The sequence below is a fragment of the Petaurus breviceps genome, unplaced genomic scaffold (assembly GCF_028583685.1).
Source record: "Petaurus breviceps papuanus isolate PSGF00001 unplaced genomic scaffold, PetGlider_PUasm1.0 90760, whole genome shotgun sequence".
In the NCBI taxonomy this organism is placed as follows: Eukaryota; Metazoa; Chordata; class Mammalia; order Diprotodontia; family Petauridae; genus Petaurus; species Petaurus breviceps.
Genome location: NW_027187338.1, coordinates 10213172 through 10239450, shown reverse-complemented (window position 1 = coordinate 10239450; position 26279 = coordinate 10213172). Strand labels below are relative to the sequence as shown.

At 45.3% G+C, this 26279-nt stretch overlaps 1 protein-coding gene across 1 annotated transcript; it reads left to right on the top strand.

Annotated features, from left to right (window-relative positions):
* The first annotated feature begins 1537 nt into the window (after positions 1-1537).
* AK2 (adenylate kinase 2) lies at positions 1538-22203 on the top strand. The gene is made up of 8 exons (XM_069068135.1): positions 1538-1749; positions 10965-11090; positions 14291-14401; positions 14556-14650; positions 17506-17578; positions 18271-18466; positions 20762-20816; positions 21282-22203. Exons 1-7 carry the CDS (start codon positions 1648-1650, stop codon positions 20788-20790), a joined length of 732 nt encoding a protein of 243 aa, XP_068924236.1. The 5' UTR covers positions 1538-1647; the 3' UTR covers positions 20791-20816; positions 21282-22203.
* Positions 22204-26279: the final 4076 nt, after the last annotated feature.

Sequence of the window (26279 nt, the reverse complement as noted above, 5' to 3'; positions counted from 1 at the left end):
ATTGTCCCTTTGGGGGAGATCTGAGACTCTCTCAGTTACCTCACTCCCCATGGGAGAGCACCTTCAGTATTGTCTGGTATATATTTTCCTATGTGTATTTTCTCTGACTTTTGTTTTGTTATTTATTTGAATAAATAAGTTTATTTATTAAGGGCAATGTGTGGTCATCATAGAACTTGTATTTGGAAGGAAGGGAGTCTTCTTGGATGAAAGCTTGGGTCCTCCTTTCCCCATTAACTCCTTCCCCTAAATAAACAGTATTTAAGGGAGGAGACAGATATAATTCTAGCCAGATACTCTCTGTCTCTGAGGAAAGCAAAGTGGCCAAACTTCAGGCCCCCAAATCCTGCTTCTCCTCTTGGCAGGAAATAAAATCTTCCTCCATGGGCGGGGGGGGGGGGGGGGGCCTGTTGTGGGGCTTGAAAGGAGGCAGAATAGACATCTCTAAGGTTCTTTACCACTTCCATGCCCCACCTTCTCCAAAGGCTTTGGAACTCGTCCTTTTGGGTTTTAGACGTTGACATGGAGACAGTTTGGAGAAATTTTAATTATTGCATAATCCTATCCAACAATGGGCCCCCTGGGTGTTCTGCTTTGTGGAGCACAGGCCTTTGCTCCCTAGAAGTGGTGGGGTTGAACTTTAACATACCAAAGGACTGTCAAAGCGGCTCAAAGACACAGTCCGAGAACAGAATAAAACTAGCCAGTATATGGTATGGTAGGAGCTGTCACCCTACGCAACTGTCCTTGGATAAGTCACCTAATCTAGCTAAGCCCCAATTTTCTCAGTGGAACTGAGGGTAAATGTTCACCAACCGGCTTTCCAGATTTAATTTGCATCAACATTTTTCTCCATTGCTTTCTTAAGTCTAGACAATCAACATAGCAATAAATCAAGCTCTGAGATGTAGCATTTGGGGCTCCTGGTAGGCCACGGTTCCAACACATAGCTCTTAGTTCAATGACCTCTAGAGTGACCTCTAGAGTGTTTTCAGCAATTGTTCAACTCTTCCTGGCCCCATTTGGGGTATTCTTGGCAAAGATCCTGGAGTGGTTTGCCATTTCCTTCTCCAGGTCATTTTACAGATGAGGAAACTGAGGCAAACAGGGTGAAGTGACTTGACCAAGGTCACATGGATAGTGTCTGAGGCTAGATTTGGATTTAGGTCTTTCTGACTCCAGGTCCAGTGCTCTCTCCACTGCCCTGTGAGTCTAGCTAGGATCTCTATTTAATCAGAATTCATGAGAAAGAGGGAGCCCCAACATATTCTTGGCAAGGATGGCTCGAACCCATAGTCCAGATCTCATTCCCTTGCCCCCGCTCTAGACCGGTTCACAAGTCTCCGCAAACCCCTCCCCTAGGGAAGATGCCCCGCCCCTTCTCAAACTCTTTTCCAATCACAAACGAACACTTACACTATGTCGAGCTTCATTGGTAAAGAGAAGTGTCTGTCGCCGATATGGGGGTGGGCTCATAGTCTTAATGGACATCTACAGGGCCCAATGGAGGAGTCGAGCGCGAGCGCATCACCGGTGTGCGTGGCGACTGGTGTAGCGTAACGTAACGTAGCGTGCGTGCGTGGCGGGACCAGGCTGCCAGAGGTCTTGGAACCACGGGGTTGGGGTCGAGGCGGCGAGTGAGGGACAATGGCGCCTAGCGTGGCCACGGCGCCGGAGCCGAAGCAGAACTCGCCCAGGGGCATCCGCGCAGTGCTGCTGGGACCGCCCGGGGCCGGCAAGGGCACGCAGGTGAGCGGCCGGGCCGGGGCTAGCCCAAGGTCAGCTGGGGCTCAGGGGGGCGGACCTCGAACCTACGGTCCGGAAAGGGAGTAACGGAGCTCCTGGGAGAGCGAGGAGAACCCCAGTGCGAAGGACGGCCTGGGTCATAGAGTGAGCTGGCTGCAGCCCCTGCCTTTGCAGATGCGAGCCCTGAGCCCCAGTGGTGCCCCGGGGTCACATGGCTGCTTGTCAGTGTCAGAGGGGGCATTTGAACTCAGATCCTCCCGATATCAAGTCCTCTACCCTCTTCACCAGGGTAGGCGGCCTTCACTTCTTTCTGTTGAAGCCTGTTTCAATCTCATTCTCAAAATAAGGCTTTTAAAACGTTTTAAGGTTAAAGAGCCCTTGCATTAGATTTGTTTTTGGGGAGTGGGGAGAGACTGAGCTCTTCTTTTTCCCAGGTGAAGGGGTGTCCTTCTCTGGGAAGATGGAGGTGCAGGTGTGGAGCCTAGAAGACCGGCCGTGTAGATTTCGAAGCCACCTGAATGGAGGTGGTAGTTGAAGCCATGGGGAGGATGGGATGGCCATGGAAGGTAGCAGAGAAAGGAAAGAGTGGATAGACCCTTGAAGGCTGGTGAGGGTGAGGGGAGACATCCCCATCATAGGGGGTCGTCCAACACTCTCTGAGTGAACATCTCCGAGTACAGGGACCCCCACTTCATCTTGAGGTAGCCCATGGGATAGCTGGGAAGGTTTTCAAGCCTGAATTTGCCTTTTTACAGCTTTCCTCCAGATTGGGTAAAGAGATATAATGGAAGGGGTTAGTCAGGAGAGTAGAGTCTCTGCCAAGGGAGGGGAGATAATCAGATGGAATGAGGGGTGATCAACAATGTCAAAACTGGCTTCCCTATTTCCTGCTCCTCTTCCTGTAGTTCACATTCTAGCAAAACTGGACTATTCTTTTCCTACCCTGTTCTTATCTTATCCTCCCTCCTGTCTCTTTGCATTTGCCCTTATCCAAATGAATTCCTTTTTCCTCCCTCCTCATCTCTGTTGAAATCTCTTTCCTTCTAGGGCCAACTCAGGTGCCGCCTTTTTCTGTGAATCCTCAAATGAGATAATGTATGTAAAGCATGTTACAAACCTGAAAGTGCTGTGTAAATGTCAACTGTTATAACTTTTATTAAAATGAATCACTTCCTCTAATCTCTCAGCAATTTGTCTCCTTTGCACCTTTTATCATAGTTAGGTGTACATAATCTTCTTTCCTCCCTAATAGGTTGTCAGCTCCTCAGGAGCAAGGTTTGTGCTGTGTGGGGGGGTTTGTATCCCCAGTGACTAGCACCATGCTTTGCACATGATAGACTCTAAGAACAACAAAAAAGCCTGTTGAATTGGAAGTTTCAGGGGTCATTGATGGTCTTGAAGAGGCATTTTCAGTAGTGTGATAGAAAATGAAAAGCATATTGCAGTGTTGAAGAGAAAGCAAGTCCTGGAGAATTGTAGTTATGTGTTTGGACAGCTTTTTCAAGAAGTCTACTAGTAAGGAGTAGAGTTGAGACAATGAATGGTTAGAAGGGAAGTCTCATAGGAGTGGGCAGAGCCAAACACGTATGAAGGAAGATGGGTAGTTGTTGGTCTTGGCCAAGTCTCTATGACTCAGGGACCTCCTTTGCAAAATGGGGGTTGGGGGGAACTTCGTTATACAACTAAGTAATCTCTGATTCTGGTCTTCAAAATCTATAGACCAATCTCTTATTCATTACCCAGGTCAAAGCTATCTGGGCACATGAGGACTCCAAGGCTCTTGAACTAGGCTCTTTAAGACCTCTGAGCCCTGGCAAAAGTAAGGGTCTTGGGGACTGACCCACTTCCCTTTAACTAGAATCATAGAATTTTTAGAGGTGGAAGAGATCTTATAGACGGCTTAGTCCAGTTTCCTTCATTTTGAATTCCTTAGAGCAGGACTCAGACAGTAGTCATTGAATATTGTTTGTTGAATTGGATGAGCCAGATAGTGTTGGGAGGATGGAAAGTATAAGGGTGAGTAGGAGAGATTTGTTCATAAAACTTATTGATAAAACACGTTGTTCATTGGCCTCTTGTTATACTTAATGTAAGGCTAGAATGTTGCCTTACCACATCCTTTACTGCCCTTCTGAAGATTCAAGCTGAACTTACTACACTTACCCTGAGAGTCTGTTTGAGGGTCTCAGAGGTTGACATCCCACTACCCTTCAGGCTCTGGTTAGAAACCCGAGGCCTGAAGCTTGTTATTGTAGCAGCAGGGACTGGTGACCTGACTATGTGGTAGGGGAACGATAGGTACAAATCAGTGGTTTCTTATTTAGGCTTTTTTTCTTGCCAGTATTTTCCAAAATTGCTGTGATAAGGCATAATTCACATGAACAGAGCATTTTAAGATTTGCAGAACACTTTCTTCAGAGTGATCCCCTGAGGTAGGTAATGAACCAAATCCTTTTTACATATGTGGAAACTGAGGCTCCAAGAAGTTGAGTGACTTACCCCAAAATCATAGAGCCAGTAAATATTGGAGGCAGGATTGGAACTCAGATCTCGTGCCTGTCAAGTCCAGCCCCATCTCCAGAGAGGTAAAAAAAAACTTGTCCCTGGCCTCTGAGTATAGCCCAAACTAGATTAAAATATAATTTGGAAATATTTAACAAAACAAATCAAAATATAATAAAAGAGATAATAAAGTCAGTATGTGCTTCTCAAGATTCCTTATGTACTGGTTAGTGGCCCCATTTCTTTTTGAGTTTGACAACACTGCATGATACCATGATGCCTCTTATCCCAGAATCATCCTTTCCTGATACCATCCATGTCAGATCAAAATGTGAACTATTAGAAACAAATTATGAAGTTTTTGAAGGCCTTCATACCAGTGACTGGTGATAAACTAGGATTCTCAGCAATAACTGAGATTTAGATGCAGTAGTAACTTCTGAGGGTGACTGGAGCTTATCTCTTGTTATCATTCTAAAAAGAAATAATTTGAAATTCAAAAATCATGAAATCTCATCTTACTGGTCTAACTTACTGGTCAACTTAATATATCAGTCTTCTAATGCTGAACTGGCAGAAAGGTGTTTTTAATGCTTGTTGGGTTACAAATATGAAACCTAGTTTTACAATTGCAAATAATGTCAGTACAAGTATTCGGTTCAGTCGTGTCTGACTTCTGTGACCCCCCATTTGGGGTTTTCTTGGCAAAGATAGTGGAGTGACTTGACATTTCCTTCTTCAGCTCATTTTACAGATAAGGAACTGAGGCAAACAAGGTGAAAAGTGACTTACCCAGGGTCACACAGCTAGGCAGCATCTGAGGCTGGATTTACTGACTGCAGGCCCAGTATGCTATCCCCTGCTGTTGCCTAGCTGTGCCATTATAACTGCAGACTACTTCTTCTCCAAATGTGCCCCATACAGAACCTGAGTCAGCCTGTCATTCTGCTCTAGGTTTTTTTGTACACATAAGCCATCTTTAGCCAGCAGAGCAGTCTTGTGTAATTGATGGATTCTTTCCCCTGAAGCCTGAATGTACCAAAAGTCCTGGTTGCTGTTGACCTTGTCCAAAGCCACCAATAGAAGATGTGGTTCAGTTCAGCAGACATGATTCTGTCCCAGATAGCTCTGGACCACAAGAAGAGCCATTTGCCTCCCTCAGCTGTCCAACTTTCACAGTAAAACTTTTTTGTTTTGTTTAACTCTCTCACTGTATCCAGAAAAGACCTGTCCCAGTCTCTGATTCTGGTTAGAGGTTCTCTTAGCTCACTAGGTAGGACTTATGTCTGACCAGGAAATTATAGAGTTAGAGTTAAAAGAGATCTTCAAGTTCAGCTCTGGCCTCGTTTATAAATAAAATAAAGATAAAGAAACTTGAGGCCCAAAAAAGTTGTGACCTGTCCAAGATCACCCAGGCGGTAAGTAGCAGAAGTAGCTAATGCACCCGAGTCCTCCACCCCCAATGCAGGTTGTCAGTACAGAACCAGTGATGGGCTGTATTCCCATTGTCCCAGGACTAGCCCCCTGCACACCACCAGTTTGGCTGTAGGGCAAAGGATTTGGCAGCAGAAGCTCTCAGATACCATCTTAAGTCCCCAGAGGATTGTGGTCTGTGGCAGTGACAGTGTCCACCCTGATAAAATCCGGACTCCAGAGTGGGAAGAGGGAAAAGCATATATTTCATATATGTGTGCCATATGTAAGTCTTCTTGGCCACAAAGTTCTCATTTTAGAGGCACAGCCTATATTCTTAGCAAGTCTATATTCAGACGGATACACTAAGTATGCTTACATTGTTAATGTGATTATGTCGCTTGGCTGAAAAATCTCTAGAATACATAAACTTGTTTTAATTCAGTAAAAAAAAACTTCAGCTTATTTTTCGTTATAGTCTTTACCTTCTAATGATACCTTGTGCTTTCATGACACTTTGGCTATCATGCCTGGACTCATTTCATCCCTCTGACATCCCCTGGAGGTGGGGAGGGAGGAGATTATTATCCTGCTTTTGCAGATGAGAGAATTAAGACTTTGCCCTAAAAGAATGAAGCCCCTGCCGTAGGGCTCCCCCACAGAAAGGGAAGGATCCACGTGGCCAAGATTAAAGTGGAGGCCCCTGACTCCTAATCAGACCTCCCTCACCCAAGACGCCCACTAAGAACATCCAGTACTGTGCTGTGATGTCTAGGGCCTGGAAAGGACTCTCATGAGAACCCTGGAGAGAGACAGAGAGGAGTGGAGTGCACGGGATCATCCCCAGCCTTCAGATGAAGAAGGGAAGAGTCTTCCCCATAGCCATAAAATTAGTAAGCATGAAGCCAAGATTCAGAATCAGGGTCTACCCTACCAAGTGTTCTGTGTGTTCCACACTAGGTCACCTTTCAGATGTGGTCAAAATAGTCATAATTAAACTATGGCATGTTTAATCTGATGACTCTACAACTTGTCTGCTTCATAAATCAAGTAATTCATTCTTATGATATAGTTACTAGTGAAAAGCTGGAAAATATTAAAGGGAATTTCTCTTATGTAGTGGAAACCTAAAAATGCAAGCCGCTCCCATTTGTGGGTTACAGCAATGTGTTTAGTGCTATTTCAAGCAATTGTATTTTTTGTAAGACTAGTTATTAAGCCGTTTATGTACCTGTGTGGTAGGTGATATGAAAGCACAGAATAGAAGATCTGTCCTGGAGGGTTTACGTTCTGGAGAAACAAAATAGATACACAAAGATGAATAGCTGGACTTTTAGTACATGCTAAAGGCCATGTGAACAGCAGGTCCATCCTTTAATACCCAATTCACATAGCCTTTCCCTGAATTTTTCCTCATCCTGAAATAATCTCTTTTTGCTTTGAACTAACATGGTATTTTATACCTCTCATTCATGTTCTCTTTCATGTGTCTTTTTGCTCCCTTCCTAGACAAACCCTGAGGCTAGAGACTGTTTTCTTCTTTCTTGTCTCCCTCCTAACACTTGATTTTCAAAGGGAAGACCTCAGTGTTGGTCGAGTGAAGCAGAGTGGGAAGCAGGGTGAGAGGAAATGCTTTGTGGAGCTGGACTGGAAGAACTAACACAGAGGCCAGAGGATTTGTTAGTTTGGGGGCAACTGGGTATAAGAACTGTGGGAGATAAAGAATAACTGGATTTGCATTCAGGAAGCTTAAATTTGAATACTGGTTTGCCTGTGTGATCTTGGACAAGTCACTTAAACTCTAAGAACCCTTTAAACTGTAAATCCTCCATTCTAAAAAGTTTGGAGGGAGAGGTAGCAGATTACGGAAGGCCTTCAATGCCAGGCTAAGAAGTAGGGAGAAAGAATCTGTTAAAGGCTTTGGATTGGTACATAGCTTAGGAATGTTATGGCATTGATTCTGGAGGGAAGAGAAATTCTATCTAGGATTACACTTTCAGAGACAGTCGTTTAGGCGCGAGATGATGAGGACCTAGACTAAAGTCTTGGTAAATGGAAAGGAAGAGGTCCATGGAAGCAAGACTACTGAGGATCCCATTCAGGCTTCCTGACTGCTACTGTGTCGGCTTGGTCCTAGGTACTGATGGTCCTGTGCTTTTTTTATTGGGAGCTGGGCTAGGGCAGGGTTGGAGGAGTGCCCTTCTGCCCGCCTCCTGCTGCCTCCATGGTCAATAACCAGAACACAGGATGGCCCAGGAGCGTAGGAGTCAGGTGATCCCAACCCTGCCAGGAGCTCAGCTCGTGAGTGTAGAGCAGATTGTGGTCATCAGACAGGCGGGAATAAGAACCGAGCTTTATGTAGAGATGTGACGTGGTTAAAAGCAGGTGGTTTTTATAGCTCTGATTTTCTATAGTTTCCCTGGATTTGCAGTCAGCACTGAGGGAGGCTCAATCACAGGTGTCTTCCCCTCTCTGGGCCTTGGTTTCATTTTATAAAGTGGGGAGATGGTATTAGATAAACTCTAATGCCCCTCCCAGCTCTAAGACTGATCAGCAGTCCAGAATTAGAAATTAGCATTAGGTTCCCCCAACCCTTCTTTTCGAGGCCTGTTGTTGATGTACCAGCCTGGCACTCATTCCCTTGGAACAGAGCACTGACAGTTGGATGCCAGTCATGCATTTGGTGGAGGGTAAAACTAGGAAAGTCAGTTAATTTGTGACAGTTCTTTTCTGTGGTTTCTCTGCCTTTCCTATCCCGTGAGTAAACACCGCCTCTCCCTTGAGGTGATTTCAACAAATGAGGAGCTAGATTAACAGAAACTTTGCCCTCTTTTGGTGCAGGGTGTGGTAATAGTCCATTTGGAGGAGAGAGAGGTTTTCTCTTGCCCAATGGTCCTAGCCTGTAGTTATTGCTCAAAGTGCCTTATTTTTAACACTGTAAAATCCAGTTTTCGTTTTAATTTAATTTATTCCTCTAAATTGGTTTATTAACTGAAAGCTGGAATGAATGGCGCCAATTTGCTCTATGGATCTCAGTGCTTTGGGTTTCTTTTTTTTGGGGGGGGGCTGTAAGTCAGTGGGGGATAAGAGAACGGGTGGTAAGCTAGAGGTAGAGGACCTGGGTTTGAATCCTGGGTCTGCCACTTACTGCCTTTGTGACCTTGGGCAAGTCATCTGTCTCCTTTGAGCCTGTTTTCTTATCAGTAAAGTGATGGGGTTGGGTTAAGTGAGCTCTGGATTTCATAAACAAGAATATCAGCTGAAGAACTAGGAATGCTTAGCCCAAAGAAACCTCTATACCCTGAATCCCGTCACCTGTGACTGAGTGGAAGGATTTAGTTGTTGCCTATCTTCAAATATTTTTGACCTGTAATCATATGGAAGGGAGATTAAATGTATACTATATGACTTTAAATCATAATTAGGACCAGTCACTGGAAGTTATAGTGAGGTGAATGAGAAAAACTGTTGGGTGGAATAATTTCTTGGCAAAGAATGATTTCCCTGTCATTTAGAAGGGTTCAAGCACAGGCCAGATGCCAAGGAGCACTTGGTGATGTTAGAGTAGATCCCTGTGTGATTGTTTGAGGGGAAGAGAGGGTTAATCAGGAGAAGCTGAGGGGGGCCTTGGCAGTAGAAGTGTGTTCCGGATCGGAGGGGACCAGCCTGGGCATAGGCCTGGAGGTAGGAGAGGGAGACCCAAGTAAGTTCTGGAAACAGGAAGTATGGCCCGCTTGGCTGGTATTTAAAGTGCTTGGAGGTGAATATTGTGAGATGTCAGGAGTTCACGGAAGGACTCCAGAGGCCAACCTAAAGAATGTGCATTTCACCCGAGAGGCAGTAGGAAATGGCTGCAAATATTTCCTAGAGGACTTAATTTTTATAACTGATTTGGATGAAGATAGCGTTTATGTAGCACCTACCATGTGACAGGCAAATATTTTACTTCATCTTCCAATACCCTAGGAGGTAGGTGCTGTTATTATCCCTATTTAATAATAGAGGAAACTGAAGCACACAGAAGGTAAGTGACTTGTCCAGAGTCACACTGCTAACACGTCTGGCTGGATTTGAATTCAGGTCTTCCTGGTTCTAACCACAGGGCCACATAGGTAGCTGGCTTTTCAGATTTGCTGATGGCACTAATCTGGGAAGGATAACTAATGACTTGAATGATCCAGAGAGACAGTGGAAATATATTCAGGACTAATAAAATGAATTTTAACTGGCATAAATATAAAGACCTGCCCTTATATGACTGGATTCTTTAACCCAAGTGCCAGCTGAGGGAAGTAAAGTTAAACGACAGTTCTTGACGAAAAAGATGTGGGGTTTTAGTTGATTATAACCAGTTCAGTTAGAATCGTCGTGTGACCTAGCAACCCAGAAGAGCTGGTGCAACTTAGGCTGCCCTAAGAGAGGCTGCTCGGAGCTCAGACCCAAGGAGATCATCAGATGGTTGTCCTGGGCCTGGTCTGACCGTGTCTACCACAGGAGGAAAATTGTTGGCACTGCATTTTAGGAATAACAGTGACAAATCTGGAGGATTTGGGGGGAGAGAGGGAATTTGACCAGGGGATTTGAAGTCTTATCATAGGAGGATTAATTGAGTAAACTGGGGATAATTCCCTAGAAGAAATAAGATGAGGGCAGGGGTGAACTGTCTTCAGTTAGTTGAAAGACTGTCTAGGGGTAAAGAGATTAAACTTGCTCTGCTTGGCCCCAGAGAACAGAATTGGAATCAATGAGAGGTTGTGGAGGCAGATTTCAGCTAAACTGAAGGGGAAATTTCCTCAAAATGAGAATGGTCCAAAAGCGCCTCACCTGCACCTGAAGACCTGCCTTCCTTCACATAGAGGCTTCCTGCCTGCCTCAGCTTCAGGTTGGGTGAAATGGTCCCTAAGGTTCCCCCAGCTTTGAGATTTGGTGATTGCATCTACTTGTGCTGTGACAGTTCCTGTTCTAAGTTTCTAATGTGAAGAGACGGTGTCATGTGGTAGAGTAATGGCTTTGTAGGCAGGAGACCTAGGTTCAAATACTGCCTCCACTATGTGTCACCTTTGTGACTTTGGAGAAATTACTTAACCTCTGGGCCTCCATTTACTCATCTCTAAAATGAGGGACCTGCCTGTCCTCTGGGGTCCCTCACTGACCTACCAGCTAGGTTTTTCCAGTTAGGTGTCCTCCTAGAACCTGAAATAGTATCCCATCTGAGAATTTCAGGTGCCTTTCTGCCTGTTGGTGTCTGAAGGGTGTGATAACAGTTCCTTGCTTTTTTCCCCTCCTTCTCTTTCCCGCTGCAGGCTCCCAAGCTGGCTGAAAGTTACTGTGTTTGCCATTTGGCTACAGGGGACATGCTGAGAGCCATGGTCGCTTCTGGCTCAGAGCTGGGCCAGAGACTGAAGAAGACAATGGATGCTGGAAAACTGGTAGGTTTGGTGGCCTTGCATATTTACAAAACAGAACTTTTTTGCCATCTTAAAATAATAGATAAAATACATCTGCTTTGATTGGTTCAACTTTTTCTGAGAAACAGAAACCTAATGAGATTGATTCTTGGCCTTTGGTTTATTCTGAATATCGCTTTTGTTTACAATGCTATTTGAGGTTGTTTACACTGACATTTTTTACAACTTTGCTAATTATACAGTAAATAAGTGAAAGATGTTTAATCTTTTGTTCCTTCTTCCCATCCTCCCTCCCCCCACTCCCCCCCGCCCCATACACTTCCGGGTCAGAAATAGAAGAGAAACCAGAGTTTTCAAAATGTCGTACCTTTTAAGAGATCTAGTGTGGCCATTGTATTCAATGAATACCTTTAAAGTTCCCTTGATAAGAGATTTTGTTTCCATGGCTTGCAAAGATGCTTGATTTTTGTTGCCCACCCCCTATCCCCACCCCCAGCACATGAAGACCTCTCTAAGCTTTAGTGGGGTTGATTTCGTGAACTGTGTAGGTACCACTTCTCTGTGAACCTGTCCCTTGGCTTCCCCATCCCAGATTGGTTTGTATTTATTTGTAATCTGTGCACATCTTGCATTCCCCCAATGGATCGTAAGCTCCTTAAAGGGAAGGATTGTTTTGTTTTTGTCTTTGTATCTCCATTATCTTTCCTATAATGAGTTCATAAAGTTGCTTAGTCAGTGTTCTATTGACAAGCCTCAAATTCTTAGCTAGGCTGGTGAATTAAGGTTGACAGGCCCATATTCAAAACTGGCCCTACTTGGTAAAACCTGCCACAGCTTGTACTCTTTCAGCATAGCCTTGCAGAGATCAAGGTCACCTTCAGACTGACAAAGCATCAAGTTAGGCCCTTAGCAAAGCTTCATTTTCAGCATGTGCTAAAATTTTCACTTCAAGTCATAGGACATCCAAGTCCAAAAAGAGTGTTATATACTATCTAATCTCAGCCTCCTTCATTTTGAATAGGAAAAGGGGGCCTGAAGGGTTGTTATTCAGCATTTCATTCTTGTTATGTCACAGCTAAAACTTTGTTTTCCTGCCTTTAATCCAGCATTCCTTTTACTATAATATACTATCTTAGTCTTTCAGTGCCTTGATCTCTTATAATTGATTTTAAAGGATTTGTGCTTCAATTCAAGTGTAGTAAACATTTTTGATAACCTGCTGTGTTGAAGATAATAGTTATGACAATGATATTCTAAGACTAGGCTTCAAGGAGATCTTTTTTGCCTACTTACTCTTCATTTCTAGTGAATTTTAGCTTCCTAAAATATCAGATGGAAGCTTTGGGGGGATTTCCCTTTCCTGAGAAAGAGAACATTTGGAGATACAATGGCTGTCTTTAAATATCTGAAGGGCTGTCATCTGTGGCTCCAGAGGACAGGACAGGGATTGGTCAGTAGGAGTTAAAAGGAAGCAAATTTTTTTGGCTTAATAAGATCATGAGAAGCAGAGCTGGAAGGGGACCTTTGGGACCCACTTTCATTCTCCAGATGAAGAAACTGAAGCCTCAGAGCTAGGCTTGCCCAGGGTTACATAGGTGGTCTTTATCAGACCCAAGATTCTCTAGTACTTTCCTGCTGTCCTCTGAGAAATAGCTAGTTACCAGTCAGAGCTGTCCAGCAGCAGCATGGGCTTCCTTGGGAGGCAGTGACCTCCCAGGCACTTGACATGTAAATTCAGGTCCAGGGTGGGTGTCCCCTGCTTAGGGTTGTAAAGGATGGTGCCTGAGGTTAGGGGTTGTACTGGATGATTGCTCACCTCCCTTCTAACTTGAGATTCTGTGCTTGCTACATCATCACTTCCCTTTGAAACAAGTTGTACCCAAGAGTTTTTAACGCAGATTTGGGCTCTTTTTCTTTGCCCTGTCTCTGCCTCTCGTTAGTGTGGCCTTGAGTCAAGTTGGAAGGCCTTTGTGGACTTTGGTGCTTAGCAGAATGGCCTTCGGGGATGTGCCAGCAAGGCTTATCTCTAGGTTTCCCTTACTCTCCAAGCTTGTACTTTGCCCCTGAGTTGAACTGGCCTTGGCAGATCAGAGTATTAGCTGGCAGACTAGTTGTGTGACAGTTAGGAAAAGTGGCTTGGAAGCACCTTTTTTATGCAGGCCTGTCTAAACATAGGATCTCTACTCTCATAATTTTGAGGAAATGTGTTTTGGGGATGTTTTCCATCTCCCCCTGAAGTAGTTGCAGAATTCCTCATGACTGTCTTTGGTACCCTGCTCTGCTGCTACTGCCTGTGTGACCTTGGACAAGTCAGTTCAGGAAACGATTATTTCAGTATAACTCGTTTCCTTTGTAATCATATTTAAAAGGGGGGAAGCACCACTGGGCTAGATGATCCCTAAACTCTCAGTTCTGTGATCCGTAGCATTAACTTCATAACCCTGGTTGTTCACATGAACATTTCCTGGTTTCCCACCTAGTTGCCCATATTCATATGCAGTGCTGGCCTGTGCCCTTAGTCTCCCACCATGGTTCTATTACTTGGCCCTCTCTCTGTGCCAGCAAATCCCTGATAGGATATCAAACCCCTTCCAACCCAGCAGACTCTTCGGCACCACAAGTGGAAAGACCCAAAGGCCTGGCATGGTACTACCAGCCCTGGAGGGTGGGAAGTCTTGTACCTTGTGAGGTCAGACATAACCACAGAGAAGTTGGATCTCCTTCCAGACTGGATCTGTCAGAGTAGCTCACCTCCATTTTCTCAGTTCTCTTCCACTTCAGGGAGCACTGAGAGCAGCCTGCACTGCTGTACTAAGGTCAAGGATATGGTGTTAATGTTTAATAATCGGGCCTGGAGCACCTGGGGCCAGCTAGGGTATACCTGGCCGTTTCCCCACCCCCCAAACAGCCCATATCTGTCTCCCTTCCCCTTGATGCTCCTGGCTGGAAGGCAGCTTCCCAGTTCCCACCAGAGGGAACTGGGAATCCTTGCTCCATTCCTAACCTTAGGCCCACTTCCCTCTTCCCAGTGCTGGTGGACCAGTCTTCTCCAGGTTCCCTCTTTGTAGTTCCTAAAAATTCCTTCCCATTTGTCTCGTGCCTGAAGCCCTCCTTTATGTGTTGACGCCCCTAGTTGGAGGGTGAACAGTGCATGTCTTAACTCACTCGTTCACCTCACCAAGTTAGTGGAAATAAAGTGTTATTTCTTCTCTGACTTTCAGGTGGGTGATGATATGGTCGTGGAACTGATCGAGAAAAACTTAGAAAGCCCTCCTTGCAAGAACGGCTTTCTCTTAGATGGCTTCCCTCGGACAGTGAGGCAGGCAGAAATGGTACGGGAGTTTGTTCTGGTGCCTTGGGGTGGGAGGCAGGCCTAACCATGCATGGCCTTTGGCTCATTCAAAAGTCCAGTCATTTCTTAAGAGAGGATGGGGTCAGGTCACAACTCCAGAGTGTAAGTGCTGCCCCACTCTTACTCTCTTATAGCTCGATGACCTCATGGACAAGAGGAAAGAAAAGCTGGATTCCGTCATTGAGTTCAGCATTGCCGACTCTCTGCTTATCCGGAGAATTACAGGAAGGTATTTGCATTTCCTGCACTCCCAGCCTCATCCACCTAACTCCTAAAACCCCTGCTTTCAGACTTTGCTGGTTCTTTGTCAGTCCTTAAGGTGGAGTAGATACAGCTCCTTTCAAAGAATACCATTGGAACATGAGGTTCCACTGCATCGTGGTATATGGCTGAGAATTACAGAGATTTGCTGACTTGGTTTCACTTTCCTGAAAGTGACCATACCTTGTAGTCCTCCTATGGGCTTCATTTATGAGGTCAGAGAAAGAGGAACCAAAAGATGTCGGGGTCAGGGCTAGGCCCCTAATCCCAGCCTGTGTAGCAGTTGGAAAAATGGGGGAGTTTCTATCCCTGGGTCGAAGGCGTCATGCTCCCAGCCCTTGTTTTCTCCATTCCCTAAGATGCATCTTAGGAAGTAAGTGCAGCTGCTGGGACCTCCAGCCTGGACACGGTTTATATGCTTGGTGTCCTGTTGCAGTGCCAGAAAGTCAGGCATATCCAGGAGAATTTCTGTGGATGCTCAGAAGGCCTCAGACCTCTGGGGCCAATGCTGCAAGAACCTCAGAGGGGGAATGTGGATAAAATGAGTGGTTTTATTCAGCACCTACTGCCAGGACATGCTCATCAGGGCAGAAGGGCTTGGAATCATACCAGTCTTGTACTCTCAAGGCTATAGTAGGGAATGTCATAGGGACATCACAAAAGGCTCTTCTGGCCAGCATCTGAAAGCTGTAGGTGAGATTCTCAGGTGGGCAGGCCTAACTCTGGGCCCACCCAAACTCTGGACCTGATCTGGGGTTTAAATTGATGTTTGTGAGCAGAGTGCTTTTGAGCCTGTGCCCGGATAGGTGTGTGAGGAGGGGGAGGAGCCAAATCTGAAGGGAAGAGCACCTCTAGATGTATGCAAAAGGAATTGGGAATGAGTGACTCTGCCAACCTGCCACCTTCAGGAGTGTAGGAGAATGTTGAGTTCAAACTCTTACCTCTCCAGCCCTGCCCTGAAGCCAGCAATTAGATAATAGGATTTAAAGTTGGGAATTATCTTAGAAATGGTCTGGCCCAGTCTTCCCATTTAGGTAAAGAAACTGAGGTAGCACATCGAGTAAGAGCACTGGCCCCAGTGTCAGGACGACCTGGGGATCAAATCCAGGCTCAGACACTTAGCACCCACCCAGAAACACCTGGCCCTGTAACCTTGAGCAAGTTACTTAACCCCAATTGCTTTAAAAAAAAAAAAAAAGAAACTGAATCTCACAGAGGTTTAGGGACTTGGGAAGGTAGCAGGGCCAAGATTCAGATGCCCAGGGTGCTGCACCACCTTCCCAAAGACCCCAGCACTAGCAAGGTCCTGCTGCTCCACATTGTGATTCTGCAGCACTTAAATCACCCAGCAGAGATGTGTATGTAAAGGAATCCTTCCAGACCTGAGAAAAGCATGATTAGTCATGAATCCATGGTACCATTCAGCACCTCCTCCCCAAATACAGAGATGTGGGCTTCATGGATTCCCTGTGGCCATCTTGTGTCTGTTGTCACATGATAGTCTGTGTGCACTGATGAACCCCCTCTTCACACACACACACACACATTGATTTGAATTGCAGTAGAGGAGGCAACTAACTCTTTGTGCCAGGCTGAGCCTTGGTAGTTGTATTTGTTAACAAAGCAAAGATCAGATGTAGATATTTTGTTTTCTAACCTATGTTCTAGTGGTAAGAATTTGTAACTCAAAATCTGGTGGAAACGAATGATGTAAATCAGAAGTTAATAAAGCATTAAAAAAAAATGCAAATTGAGCCAGAAAGAGAAACTTTTCCTTGAATGTAAAGCTTCAAAGACAAAGGCAAAATTTCTTTTTTAAAAAAGCCTTGAGAGGCGGCTAGGTAGCACAGTGAACAGAGCACCAGCCCTGGAGTCAGGAGGACCTGAGTTCAAGTCCCACCTCAGACACTTAACACTTTTACTAGCCATGTGACCTTGGGCAAGTCACTTAACCCCAATTGCCCTGCCCTCCCCCCTCCAAAAAAAAAAAAAGGCAAAAAAATAAAAAAGCCTCGAGGATTACTGATTTAGGATTACATGATAGGATCATAGATCTTAGAGGTGGAAGGAACTTTTGAGGTCATTAAGTCCAGTCCCCTCATTTTACAGATAAAGAAACAGACACAATTTAAATAGCTTTCCTAGGCCCCCACTAAGTGACCCAGATAGGATTTGAGCCCACATCCTCCAGACCTCAGTGCCCTATCCACTATGACATACTGCTTTTCAGTATTTTTTTTGTAACATCTTTTGAGTTCAGGCTGTCTTAAGAATTACTGTTGGGGCGGCTAGGTGGCGCGGTGAACAGAGCACTGGCCCTGGAATTAGGAGGACCTGAGTCCAAATGTGACCTCAAACACTTAACACTTACTAGCCGTGTGACCTTGGACAAGTCACTTAACCCCAATTGCCCTCCCTTCCCACCTCCAAAAAAAGAAAGAAAGAAGGAAGGAATTACTGTTTGTTTTTTATCCAGAGGTTATTCATGTTTGTTTAAATACGTGTTCTTGAAAGGTTTGCTAAATTTTCTAAGTTTATTTTTTAGTTACATCCACGGTCCAAGGTTAGGAGTTGTGTTTTTTGTTTGGTTGGGGGGGGGTTGTTTTCATTTTTGATCATGGCATCTCAGTGGATAGTATTCTGTTAAGTGAAGAATCCCTATTATAGTCATAGTTTCTGCTTCATTTATGTCTTTGATCCCCAGCATCTTTCAGTGTGATGCCCATCCTGGAGCACACAGAGGAATGGGACCATGCTGGGTCCACTCTCCCAGCCCAGGCAGGAGGATGGCACCTGCACTCACCTTCATCTAATGTTTTTCAGGCTTATCCATCCTGCAAGTGGCCGCTCCTACCACGAGGAGTTCAATCCCCCAAAGCAGCACATGAAGGATGACGTATGTGAATTTACCTGCCTGGCAGCACTTATGCCTGAAGTGTTTGTCTTTCCTGTCCCTCCTTCAGAAGTTAAGATTGACATGAATGCCATTAGAGAGTTCAGAGATAGGAGGGAAAGGAAGAGCAGTGTGGAAGTAAGGATTCCTGGTCCAGTGCTCGCAGTGGAAGTAATGGTTCTTGTATTGGTCTTTACATTTGGAAAATGTGGTGTTTTAAGTTTGACCTGGGGGAGGAGCAAGATCTAAGACCAGGGGGCACTCTCATAATTCCTCAGCCCTCCCGTACCTGGCAGATAAGTCCCTGTGAGTCGTCAGAGGCTCCCTTATTTGCAGGCAGATTTCCTGAACCAGGTCAGTCTTACTCAAAAAATAGTAAATCTTCTTTTAGCAGAGAGGATCTAAAGGTGTGAGAGTTGACTGGTCTGTCTTCTGTCTGAGTCTTGGAGGATTTGAGGAAGGGGAAAGCTTAGAGATCGTCCATTTAGCTCCCTTGTTCCCAGGCAAGGAGATAGAAAATCAGAGAAGTAACTCATCCCAGATCACACAAATAGTCTGTAGGCTTTGAGGGCCACATTTTTCCACTGTAACCTTGAGAACTTAAGGAAGAGAATCACAGTGGGGGGAGGGAGGGGAATCAGTTTGCCATTTCTTGTGGAAGACCTGGCCTTCTTACTGCCCTCTTCTGTTCCCAGGTCACTGGGGAGCCTTTGATTCGTCGTTCAGATGATAACGAAACTGCTTTGCAAACCCGCCTGAAGGCATACCACTCCCAGACTACCCCGCTGGTGAAGTACTACAGTAAGCGAGGGATCCATTCCGCCGTGGACGCCTCTCAGTCCCCAGATGTGGTGTTCGCCAGCATCCTGGCAGCCTTCTCCAAAGCAACATGTAAAGACGTGATTATATTTATCTAGGGGTCTATTCACTTGGGGGCCACTTGATCGTCCTTCTGTCTCTGCTTGGGAGAATACAGAGTGAGGCTTGGCCCTGCCAGAAAGACGCAGTGTTCAAGCTGTTAATTAAATCAGCACTTGATCATTTCTTTGGCATGTGTACAACTGTCATGTCATCTATTTATATGTAATGGTGCTCGCATGTGTGTTTGAGAGAGAGCATGAGAGAGAGAGAGGGTGAATTTTGTTTGGCCAAAAGGGAAAGCAGATAATCCTAGCTCCATTTAGAACATACTCGTTCCCCCTCGACCCCAGTGTCTGAGTATTGTCTGCTTATCAGGTGACTGTCCTGAAATGTAAGACCTGGAAAGGACCCTCTCATCCAATCCCTTCGTGTAAGTCAACTGAGGCCCTGAGAGAGAGAGTGGATTATGCAGAGCTAGACATATCAGGGCCTCAAACTGAGATCACAATAGTGGGATAGGCCACCTAATCCTGCCCTCCCCGTTTTCTGGATGAACCTGCTGACATAGAAGTTCTAACATCAGCCCCAGGAAAGAATGTGTGAGTGTTACAGGGGCCCCACTGCTGTGGACCAGGAGCCGAGAGTGGTGGGTAGAATTGTCTTGTGGGGATGTGATGATCACTGACTGCTTGTGTAGAGGCTTCTGGGCAGTTAGGATTGTAGCCAGGAGGAACTAGAGCTAGTGAAAGCACCATTTGGATCTTGTGGATTTCCTGTCACTTCCCAAGGGTACAAACCAGAAAAAGAAGGTGATGTAGCCCCCCAGGATTTGTAGAGTGCCTTCCTAGAAGCATGGGCAGTGTAAGGATTATCCCCCTTTTACACATGAGAAAACTGAGGCCCATAAAAGCAAAGTGACTTGCCCATATTCACACAACTGGTAAGTCTTACCGCAATGATTGGAACTCAAAGCTCCTTCCTAAAAGTCTAGCATTTTATCTGTTATTCATGGTATAAAGTGTGCTTCTGGTAACAGCCTTATTCCAGAAGGCCTCCTGTCTTAAGGCAATAAGACAGTGGCAAAGGAGCTGTTCTGTGTTTTGATGACTGAAAGTGATAAAACAACCTAGATGGAATGAGTGATCCTTTCACATTCAAGCCAGCCCCTCTTACTCTGATAATAAGAAGTGTGGACTTCTTGCTGAACAGTCTCCTTTCCTTCTGAAGCTCTGGGCTCCCTATCCCTGGGCTTATTTCATTGCTATTGTTTGAAATAATGAACTCCATTGTGAGACCTTGAAAAGGCAGAATCTGAAAAATCCATTTTCAGTTCAGTAGTTGGAGCAGTGAATAATACCTCCTGTCCTTCCTCCATTTAGTCTGCTGATTCACTGGAGCACAGCCCCAATTTGTCTGGAGATTTCCCCTCTTTGTCTGTGGGTTTATGAGAAGGCTTGATCCCATCAGTTTGACTGTTCAGCCCTGACTTGGCAATATCATTCACCTAGCTTCGTCTGATCTAAATGTTCCTGTGTGCTCCGTCCACTTTTCTTCTCTGGTTTTTGCTCTAAAGGCTAACATCCACTCCTTACTCAGAAGTGAAACTCAGCTTAACAGTGTATATGCTTCCTGGAAAACACATGATTAGTAAGAAGATTACAAAAGGCACCAAAGTGAAAGCAAAACAGTCTTGATGCTGGGTTTTCCCCGGACTTAGAGACCTTGTTTCTTCCTTTTCCTTCAGCACCTGCCAAGGGTCAGACTCCTGGCCAAAAGTCTTCTGGCTGCTGTGACTGGCTGGCCTGCTTAGACAGCACAGATAACCATCCACATGACTTCTGTGGTCACTGACAATTCCCTGTCCCTGTGGTTCCTCTCTCCCTACCTCCCCAAAGCCCCCAACTTTCAGTGACTGCTCTGGTTATGAGTGGGGGAGATCCTGGGCCTCAGGATTGTCCAAGAGAAGCAGCTTGGGCCGGTGTGGCAAGAGCCCAGGTGAGCCGGCCCAACACTTAGCATTCTGGAGCTGCACATGGCACTTCACCTCTCTTGGCCTCAGTTTCCTTGTCTATAAAAATACTTGGCTTACCTAACTCAGAGTTGTGAGGAATTAGAGAGGGGTATAGTTGCTTTTTCTCTCCTACTAGACTAAGTAAGCCCTGTGAAGGCAGGGACCATTTCTCATCTAAATTTTCTATCTTCCCCAGTGCCTGGCACAGTGATGCACATACGTTAGTTGTTCAGCAAATGTTTATTGAACTGAATTTTCATTTAGAGCTGGAAGGGACCTATGAGAACCTCCATTCCCACCCCTTTGTTTTGCAGGTGAGAACACTGAGGAACAGAGAATTTAAGGGACTTGTCCGAAACCACACAAGTAGTAAGTAGTGGGGCCAGGATTCTGACCCAGTTCTGGTCTTCCTTCCTCCCACCACCTGCTCTCTGCCTCTTGAAAATGTCTGTGATAGGGTTTAGAGCTGGGAGGGATCTCAGCATTGAATCCAGCCCCTCATTGGACAGAGGAGGAAACTGAGACCCAGAGTTGGGAAGTGGCCATGGTAGGACAAGCAGAGCCAGCATCTGAACCCTCTTCTGATTCCCCTTCCAAGATGGAGACCATCTCTGTTCTGAAATCCCCAAGTACTGCTTTAGTTTTCCTTTGGCCTTAGCCTCCTAAGCCATGGCTTAGCAGCCCCTCAGGCATGAGGCACTGCACTTGTCCCAGTTAGCACATTGGGTAATGTGGGGCTTGGGCTTGTGTGCCAGCCCCATTCTGGTTTGCTTGGTTGTCTTTTTTTTTTTTTTTATGCATTTTGTCTTCTCGTGTTTCCTTTTTTTATTTCAGCCACATGACTGCAGGCCAGGCAAGACCACACCATTGCTGACCAGCTTGAGAGCAAGAGTCCAAGCTTTTAAGTGCTGAGCAGAGGGGAGGGGCTGGTGAGGACCAAGAAGGGACACAAGTATCGGGGGGAGATTGTTTAGTGGGTCATTTTTCCCCATTCCAGGGGGAGATTTATAAATAGTAGTTAGTTGGGAGGGTATGTTGCAGGAAGAAGAATATACATTTTTAAAGCTCCCCAAGGTGGAGGGTGTGGGAAAGAGGAGGGAGGCCTAGTATTAATTCTTCAGGATCCCTTGGGCACAGTTACCTTTCATCCAGGAATGTGATTGTAATTGAAAAGCCATTGACCTATGACCTCAGTTGTCATTTATAGACCTCTAAGCTTGCCAGATGGGGAGAGCAATGACTCCCCCTGTTGCCTCCTCTCTGTTCTGTACCTCATAACAGGGTAGGTTTTGGTTGTGGACCTTAACACCCCATATAATGTGACCAAATAACAACCCCCGTGTTTGGAAGGGTGGTGAGGAATGTGACAAGAGTGGCAGGATACATTAAGTTTAATGGAACTCCCAAGGGTGAAACCAGGGAAGAGTGATTCCTCCCACTTTACTTACCTCTGATATTGACTGACTCCAGTGATCTCAAGGGAAAAGCCATCATCAGTTGCTATCTGCAAGTGTCCATCCTCTGTTCTTGCCTTCTTTCTACACACTCTGTAAAGAATCCTTTTTCCTTTAAAAAAAATCCTTTGAAGATTGTCTCATTCCAAAGAAATTCCTTCCCCTCTCCAACTCTTGAGGCTGAAACATGCAGCCCTGCAGTGGTGTGTTTTGTTTTTAAAAAACAAGGTGCCTTTCACCTTTAACTGACCAAATGCTGCTCTTTTTTGGCCCTGGAATCAATAAAATATTAATCATTTGTAGCCCTGTGGTGATGTTGTCTCTGGAGACTTGATGTGACATTGGATTGTGAGTTGGATTTGTGTACTTTTTGGCAGTGACTCATTTGCTACTGAAGGCTGAGGCCTAAACGTGTGTGTTTTGAAGAGCCTTTACTTGAACTTTTTGCTAAACACTGAAAACTTACACCTCAGTTGACCTTGAGTTTGTGAAACTCCTTATGTTTGGTCTGTCTTCTGAATACAGAGTTTATCAACATTCTCCTGCCCTGACAAAGAAGGGCTTTGTGAGTTACCTGTGGTCAGATTGTTCCTCACCTTGTAGCCAACCTGGTCAGGAACCTCTCCAAACTTAGTGAGTCCAGGCTAGCTGGTTTCATGCCAGTCTTTTATGTCAAGGTTTCTCACCCTTCATGATGCCCCTCCAAAACCTAAGGCCCCCACCATGCAGCAGTGGGGCTTTGGAGAATGACGTTAGCAGAGGAGACAGAGAAAACCTTGGCTAACTGGAGTCCATAAATAGCTGCTTCCTTTTAAATCTGACCATCATTCAGCAGGGGAGTTTTCACAAACTAGACCATTCCTAAATTGCTGAGCTAGATTTTCCACTGTTTGCCTTTTCAGCCTTCTCTCTAACTAGGGTAATGGTCCACTTGTCTGTCCTGGTTAAATTCCCCACCCTGTGCCCATTCCATATGTTGTTTTTTGCAGAGGGGGGTGGAGGAGTGGTTAAATTTTTTTCTTTATACTGAATATTCTTTTTTGGCCAAAACCATTTGAGAGGGCTTTCATGCAATCACCCATGCTTGAACTCTGAGGGGGCCATGTTAAGAATGATGAAGACCTCAAGAATTACAAGGACATTTGGAGAAGGGATGGGTTTCAGGGTTTGCAGGGAAGGAAAGTGCTGTTCCATTTGGGGCATACTGAATGAAGCACATTGAGGTTATGATGTACATTGTGGAGCTAGAGTTCAGGAAAGATGAGGTGAGTAGCTGGATTTGGGGTTCATCTGCATGAAGATTATTCAACCAACAGCTGCTGGGGCAGAGAGAGTCTGCAAGTGACAGTGGACAGAGACTGAGGGTGTACCCGTTACTAAAGAGTGATCATCAGGAGGTAGATCCTTACAAAGGAATCTGTTTCTTTTAGCACCAAAAGCTGGGAAGTGGAGAGATCCAGGACTAACGAGTAAAATGTGGGCTCCAGGTGACAGTGGGACAGGAAGGTAGAGGAAACTATTTGTCCAAGGGGGGGACTGAGATGGATAGGGGAAGAAATGGAGTAGAGACGACTGTATTTTTAACTCGGATGATTGAATCTCAGGAATAAGGGAATTAGGAGATGGGAGTTTTATCATTGGATGATGGGAAAGCCAATTAATTTGACCCCCACCCTCTGGGCTACCAGCTTCCAAGTGAGCTCAGGTGCTCACTCTTAACAGGAGCTAGTGATGTTCAAAGCATGAGATTCTGTCCAGGCATCTGAATCAGCTTATAGCTTATGTTTTAGTCCCCTGGACCATGCTGAATTCATTCTTGGCTACCATCAAATAACCTGAACTCCAGGATGGCAGGAAATGAGGCATAATTGTATAGAAGCTTTGGAACCCTGAGGTTCAGGTTCTCAGATGGTTGCATGACCCTTTCAAAATAAGAATCCCTCCTACAAATGGTCATCCAGCTTTCACTTGAAAACCTGTGCCAAGAAATTCACTGCCACCAAAGGTGGCCCATTCTGCTTTGGATTATGGATACTTTGATAGTATCCTCATGCCAACTCAATTCTGCCTCTTAATTTCAGCTCGTTAGTCCTAGTTCCACCTTTAAGACTAAGCAAATAATCTGAGTTACTCTTTGCCCTAACAGTCCTTCAAATATTTAAAAGACAGTAGGCATACTCTCTCTACTCCCTGTGTGTTAAATTCCCAGGAACTGCTAGGTTCTGGGATACAAAGAATACTGAAAGCCTTGTGCTGCTTTTAGCTTTGTTTTAGGGGAGATGATGGGAGCAGAGGAATCGAGAGGCATTAGTAGCTAGGCAGATCAGGATTGTAAGCAGAGGTGGAGAAGGGGTCCATTACAAGCATGAAGGAAGCCAGTCCAAAGGCATGGGTGAGAGATGGAATCCCGGACAGGACAATGGAAGGAAGTGACTAGCCCAGGCTTATGCAGCTGCTAAGTTTCTGAGGCCAGATTTGGCCTCTGGTCTCCTGACTACAAGCCTAGGGCTCTCCCCACTGCATCACCTGCTGCCCTGAGGGGCAATAGGGCATTTGAAGGGGAATAATGTGGGGCCAGATCATAAAGGGTTTTAGAGGGAGACCATGGAAGCGATTGAGTAGTGGGGTGACATGGCCAGTCCTGCTCTTCAGGGGAACCATTTTGTCTGCTTTTCTTGGGAGGGTGGATATTGAGGTGGACAAAGCACTATGGCCCGGAGACTACTTACAAGGTTAGGGTGGGTTTTTTTTCAAACTGAACAGCCCCAAGTTTTGGCCAGATGACATTGTTCTGGGCCCCCGTCATAATCTGTAGTCATCTAGAAGCAGGTCACCAGTATCCTTAAAATTTGGTGTCCAGAATAAAAATCACACATTGATAAAGCGTTTCAGGGTCTGCAAAGTGCTTACCACAGGCTTGCGAGGTAAGTAGTGGGACCAGTGGGTGACACAGTGCCTGGAGTCCAGGAGACCCGAATTCAGATCCAGCCTCAGACACTGGCTAGCAGTATGGGCCTCGGCAGGCCACTCAGCCCCCATCTTTGCTTCAGTTTCCTCATCTGTCAAATGGGAATAACACAGACCTCCCATCGTGAGGAGCAAGCAAGATAATTTTATAAAGCACTTAGCGTCATGCCTGGCACACAGTAGGTACTTAATGTAGCACAGTTGTCATCTCCATTTTACAGATAAGGACACTGAGCCCTCCAGAAAGCTCAATCACATTTGCTCCAAAGCCTGTATTTAGATCCTCTCATTTTGTGCAATTAATTTTTTTTTTAAACCTTGTGAAGGATTTCACTTACCCATCTTAAATCTAATCTTTTTAGATTAAAAAAATAGGGAAGAGACCTTACAAGCCAAATTTTAATCTCTCACTTTACAGAAGACCGTTAAGCCCAGAGGCTTGCACAAGGTCACATGGACAGTAAATATCAGCCCACAGCCGACCCAGGCACCAGGCCTTCTGACTCCACACAAAGGACAATGTGCCTTCCTGCCTCCACAAATCCCTTGATCATGCTAGTAATGAGTTTATTAGAGCAGTGTTCAAAGCTAGACAGTCTTGTTGGCCACAGAAAGCAAATCAGGAGATGAGGGCTCACGGCCCTGGCCATGCCATTAACTCCTGCGTCACCAAGGTCCAAGTCCCTGCCCATCAGAGTAAAATGGATCCATTGTCCACTCACCCTTAAAAGGCTTTTTCCTTTTTGGAGATAGCATAAATGGTGTGTCCTTCATGCTTCAGAAATTCAGCGCCAAGGCTAAGGAAATGAAGACTCTCAGAGTCTAAGGCCCTGCTGACCTCCCATTCTGGGATAGTCTTCCAGAATTGGAATCAGAAGGCCTGCATTCAGGTCCCTAAAATGCCATTTAGTAGCTGTGTCACACTGAATATGGCACAAACCCTCTGGGCCTTCTTCATCTATAAACTTGGGATTCCGAGTGGGATACCTCCTCCGAAGGCTGAAGTGAGGATCAAATTGGATAATGTAATAGTAATAATGGCCAGCATTTGTAATGAACACAACAACTAGGATTTATACTGCTCTCCATGGTTTGCAAAGAGCTTTGGAAGAAATACTTGTCTTCACAACAGCCCTAGTCTGCAGGCTCTATTATTGTCTTCTTGGAGGACAGTGAGACTGAGGGAGGGGAAGGGATTTGCTCAGGGTCACACAGTTAAGGAAATGAGGCAGAATTTGAACTCGGGACCCCTTGATTCCACCATCTAGCTACCTGAATGTATGGAAAGTGCTTTATGAATCAAAAAGCATTATCAAATGTCAAATATCATTTTTGAAAATGTTTGTTTAGAATCATAAGTCTAGAGCTGAATGAAGCATCTTCCTTCTTACCATTTTGACTTGCTTCCTTG

Excerpts from the sequence above, each read along its gene's own strand:
- AK2 (XM_069068135.1), top strand. The coding sequence starts at position 1,648 with ATGGCGCCTAGCGTGGCCACGGCGCCGGAGCCGAAGCAGAACTCGCCC. Across the intron at positions 14,402-14,555 it reads CAGTGAGGCAGGCAGAAATG|CTCGATGACCTCATGGACAA; the intron begins GTACGGGAGTTT and ends ACTCTCTTATAG. Across the intron at positions 17,579-18,270 it reads AGCAGCACATGAAGGATGAC|GTCACTGGGGAGCCTTTGAT; the intron begins GTATGTGAATTT and ends TTCTGTTCCCAG.